At 45.5% G+C, this 4,427-nt stretch overlaps 1 protein-coding gene across 1 annotated transcript; it reads right to left on the minus strand.

Annotated features, from left to right (window-relative positions):
* Nucleotides 1-2,703: 2,703 nt before the first annotated feature.
* LOC119366559 (cationic peroxidase SPC4-like) lies at nt 2,704-4,000 on the minus strand. The gene has a single exon (XM_037632315.1). The coding sequence runs from the start codon at nt 3,943-3,945 to the stop codon at nt 2,920-2,922; it is 1,026 nt and encodes a 341-aa protein (XP_037488212.1). The 5' UTR covers nt 3,946-4,000; the 3' UTR covers nt 2,704-2,919.
* Between the last annotated feature and the right edge of the window lie 427 nt (nt 4,001-4,427).

Raw genomic sequence — 4,427 nt, forward strand, 5'->3', positions numbered from 1 at the left:
AGACTCGCGTTGAGCAAGAAATAGCACTCACGGAGGAAACCTCGTGTGAAGGCGGGCGCCAGATGGGCCGGCCCAGCTCGCGGGAGGCCATTACCTCACTTTCTTTTCAGTTTTTTGTTAGCCTATTTTTTTGGTTTCTTTTGTTTATACTTCCAAATATTTCGAAAGAGATGTTGTGAGCTCGAGCTCAGATACTATCGCTATCCCCATAATTAAGTCACTGCAAGATTGTATTGCATGAAGTAGATTTTTGTATTCCATCAGTCTTCTGTCTCCATGGCAACATTTGTCACCTAATAAATGCGATGTCATCTAAACTACTACGGTCGGCTTGGATGTGCTATGACGATTTGAGCCGTCTCTGTAGAGAACTGTACTTATATTCACCGCCCGTGGATATTCCAACGCATGTCAATAGGTCCAAAAGGTCAACAAACTGTTGTGGCAGATCAAAAGTTGCTTTGCATCATTTTAGTTAAAAATCATTGTGGCAGATGTATATCAAAATTTGCATGATACTTTAATTAAAATTTCCATGCTTCATATATTGGTATTTATGTAAAAGTAACGGTATTATGACCAAAGTTGCCATGGCAGATGTGTAAATTCTGCCCAGTATTTTAATGGAAAATTGACAAGCTTTTGTATAAGAAAATTGCCATGTATATGGAAATAACACACATGATTGATAAAAAAATGCCATGGAAAATGCATATTCAAATTTGGCATGCTATTTTTTACCAAATTTGCCATGCTTTATAAAAAGAAATTTGCCGTGAATAAGAAAGTAATGCAAAAATTGATCAAAAAATTGCCATGGCAAATGCATGATCAATTTGGCATGGTATTTTTACCAAAAAATTTGCCATCTTTTGCATAACAAACTTACTGCATGTGAAATAGCACAAAAATGATAAAAAAATGCCAAGGAAAATGTATATTCAATTTTGTTGTGGTATTATTTTTATCAAACTATGCTTTATGAAAATAAAATTGCCATGAATATGAAGTACTGCAAAAAATTGATTAGAAATTGCCATTAAAAATGCATGTTCAATTTTCCCATGGTATTTTTTTTATCAAAGTTGCCATCTTTTGTGCGATAAAATTGAAGTGTATGCGAAATAACACACACAAAATGATCAAAAATAGCTATGGTAAAATGCAGATTCAAAATGTTCGTGGTATATCTTATGAAATTTGCCATGTTATGTTAAACAAAATTGCCGAGAATGTGACGTACTATGGAAAATTGATCAAAAAAATTGCCATGGCAAATGCATGTTGAAATTTGCCATAGTATTTTTACCAACATTGCCATCTTTTGTGTAATAAAATTGCCGTGTATGTGAAATAACACAAACAAATGATCCAAAAATTGCCATGGCAAATGCATGTTGCCGGAGCCGGGCACGGAGATCATCGTGATCTCCGACGAGTAGTAGCTAGGATCGACGTAGTACGTAGGTTCTACTTCTTTTTTATCTCTTTGTATGGATATAAGTATCAAATATGAGATGTCCGGATGCAAGAAGCAAAATTTGAGGCGTGCCCGGTAACTTTGAAGGGCCATATTTGTGATATGTGGTTGTAGATGCTCTTAGTACCTAAGATTCCGTAAGAGTTATTGGCAAGTCTAGCATTATTGTCGTTTTTTTTTTGTGGGTGATCGCTCATCTAGACTAGTCATCCACGTGATGAGATATGAAGAGGGGGAGCGGGGACGTTGAGCCCACAATTTTGCTAGTCGGCAAAATAGTACTTGCCTGTTGGGCGTTAGTTTGGGCAATGATATACGTAACGGATCCCCATCGACGCATATGCTTGCATGGACTATCAACTTTTAGTCACAAGTCACAACTGATCTTTGGGTTGTGAGATGGGCGAAGAAGAAAGTGATTGCTATCTCGAAAGTGCCTTTCTGCTCCCGAGCTCATTTGAGCTCGGTGAACAGTAAAATCGAAAAAAATTTCAAAAAAATCAAATTTTTTTTTGGGAGAAACGTTGACAAAAGTTTTAAGTGCTTGCAAAAATTCATCATGAAATCATATTCCTGTAAGGCGTGGCAAAAAAAATTCAGTGCTCCAAAATGCTTTTGAAAGTAGCATTTTTAGAGTACCGATTTTTTTTTGCCACGCCTTTTAGAAATTTGATTTCATAACGAATTTTTGCAAGCACTTAAAACTTTTATCAATATTTCTCCCAAAAATTTTGGATTTTTTTGAATTTTTTTATTTAGTTTTGATTTTAATGTTCACTCGAGCTCATTTGAGCTCGGTGCAGAAACTCTGCGTCCTATCTATCTACTGAATCATGCATCAAGATTCACGGCCACGTTAGGCACATGGCAAAATGGCACGGGCTGAAAGCAAGGACGAAAGTTTGTCTTGTCGTCCACCCAATTTACTCGGTCGGGCTGCACGCACTCGATGCTGTGAAAATAAATTCATCGCACGCATCATGAGTTGGCCGCAGTTGCAGTTAATTTCCAGGTGGATTGAGCAGTACTACTGTGTGTCGTGTCCGTTGCAGCTAGTCCAAATGATACGATACTACTTCCTCTGTCTCAAAATATAAGAACGTTTTTTAAAATAAACTGATGAACGTTTTCTCCAGTAGCTAATTAACCATCGACCCGCCGTTAATCAGTTTGAAGGGAGAAAATGGTGAGCATATCCATCTTGTTGCACGTGTAGATTCCTCTGTGAAATTTCATTGAAATGTTGAACCTTGAGCAAGCAAGCGCTCGGTCACTCGCTGATGAAGTCTCTTATTACACACTACAGAGCCAAAGCAGCAACACACGCGAGCAGAAATTAACAGGTGACATACACGAAGCCATGCACGTTGGTACGCGCGTGCATGCTTACTAGCGCACGACCAGCAGCAAACGTGCACACGCTAATCAGCCGATCCACATCAAGCAGAAGCCGCGAATCCCTCCTCTTCACCGGCGTCGACGACGGTGTCGATGGCGCGGCGCGCGTTGCGGCTGAAGCAGCTGCGGCGGATCTCGCCGACGTTCCCGCCGGGCCTTGGCGCGGTGGCGAGCTTGGCCATGGACTTGGCGAACTGCGCGAAGAAGGCGTCCTTGCTCTGCGCGAACTGCCTCACGATGGGCGCCGTGGTGCGGTCCTTGATGAGCGCCATGTCGGAGGTGAACACGCCCTGGCTGTTCACCAACGCCTTGTAGTACCCGTTGTCGAACAGGTCGGGGGTCACCACGTCCAGGTTCTGTGGCCGGGGTGAGGGGGCGCTGCAGTTGGCCGCCAGCCTCCGGGAGAAGGCGTCGTCCATGCGCTGGGCCCGGTCTTGGAAGAACGGACAGCCGGTCCTACCGACGGTGTGCGCGCCGGAGAGCGCCACGAGGTCGGCCAGGTCACGGAGGCCCTTGGCGCTGAAGGCGCGCGCGAGGACGGACACGCTGGCGGTGCGTGGCGACGGGAGGCCGTCGACGACGTTCTGAGACGCCGGGGCGAGGCTGTCGAACTGGCCCTGGGGCACGGTGTAGTTGGGCCCGCCGGAGAGCACGACGGCGTCGCGGGTGGCGAGCGCCGAGATGTCGGCGCAGGACACGGTGGCGCCGCACGCGGCGTGCACCTTGGCGCGGATGTCCTCCACGAGCTGCAGCGCGCGCGGCTGCAGCGTGGTGTTAGGCCCCATGGCCTGCTCCGTGCCGCTGCCCTTGAGGTAGACGGACGCGTCGCAGCCCTGCGGGAAGCAGTCGTGGAAGAAGATGCGGAGGAGGCCGGCGGCGAGCGCCACCTCGCGCTGGAGCGCCGCCTGCACGGAGGACAGCACGATGCTCTCCAGCTGCGGGCACGTCGCCGAGTGGAAGCCGGCGCCGTCCAGAGGGGTGGACAGCGCCGGGGAGAGCAGGACGGCGACGGTAGCGAAGGCTAGAACCAGTGCGCCCCAGCCGCCGCTGCTGCTCGCCATCGCCATAGCTGGTGCGTTGCGGTGGGTGTGGACACACTGTGGAGTAAGCTAGCTAGCTAAGGCTAGGCGTGTGGCTTGCTCAAGTCTAGCCAAATGGCTGTTATTTATAAGCTAAACGGGAAACAACCAAGCGGAGATATTTGTCCAATTAATCCTAGCATGGATCAAACCAAGGATACTGAAAGGAAGTCAAAGATAAGATGACAGTGAGATGTAGGACATACTAGTTTAAGATGGCTATATACTCTAGTATTTTGAAGATTCAAAGTAGTTACATGCAAACAATCCAAAACAAATGCACGTTTCTACAAATTTTTGTTGCTGTGAATGACAACAATTGAATTTGTACTGTGTTTATAAAAAAAAGGTGAATTTGGATATTGTTATTTTTGCGGGAAAGTGATATTTAGATAATTCAAGGGTGCAATTTTAACTTTGTTCTCCATTGTGATCAACTTTCATATATGTACCAATACATATGGACATTA

This window comes from Triticum dicoccoides, chromosome 2B (genome assembly GCF_002162155.2).
Source record: "Triticum dicoccoides isolate Atlit2015 ecotype Zavitan chromosome 2B, WEW_v2.0, whole genome shotgun sequence".
Classification (NCBI taxonomy): domain Eukaryota; kingdom Viridiplantae; phylum Streptophyta; class Magnoliopsida; order Poales; family Poaceae; genus Triticum; species Triticum dicoccoides.

Bases quoted from the DNA above. Each gene is read 5' to 3' on its own strand.
- LOC119366559 (XM_037632315.1), bottom strand. From the start codon at position 3,945: ATGGCGATGGCGAGCAGCAGCGGCGGCTGGGGCGCACTGGTTCTAGCC.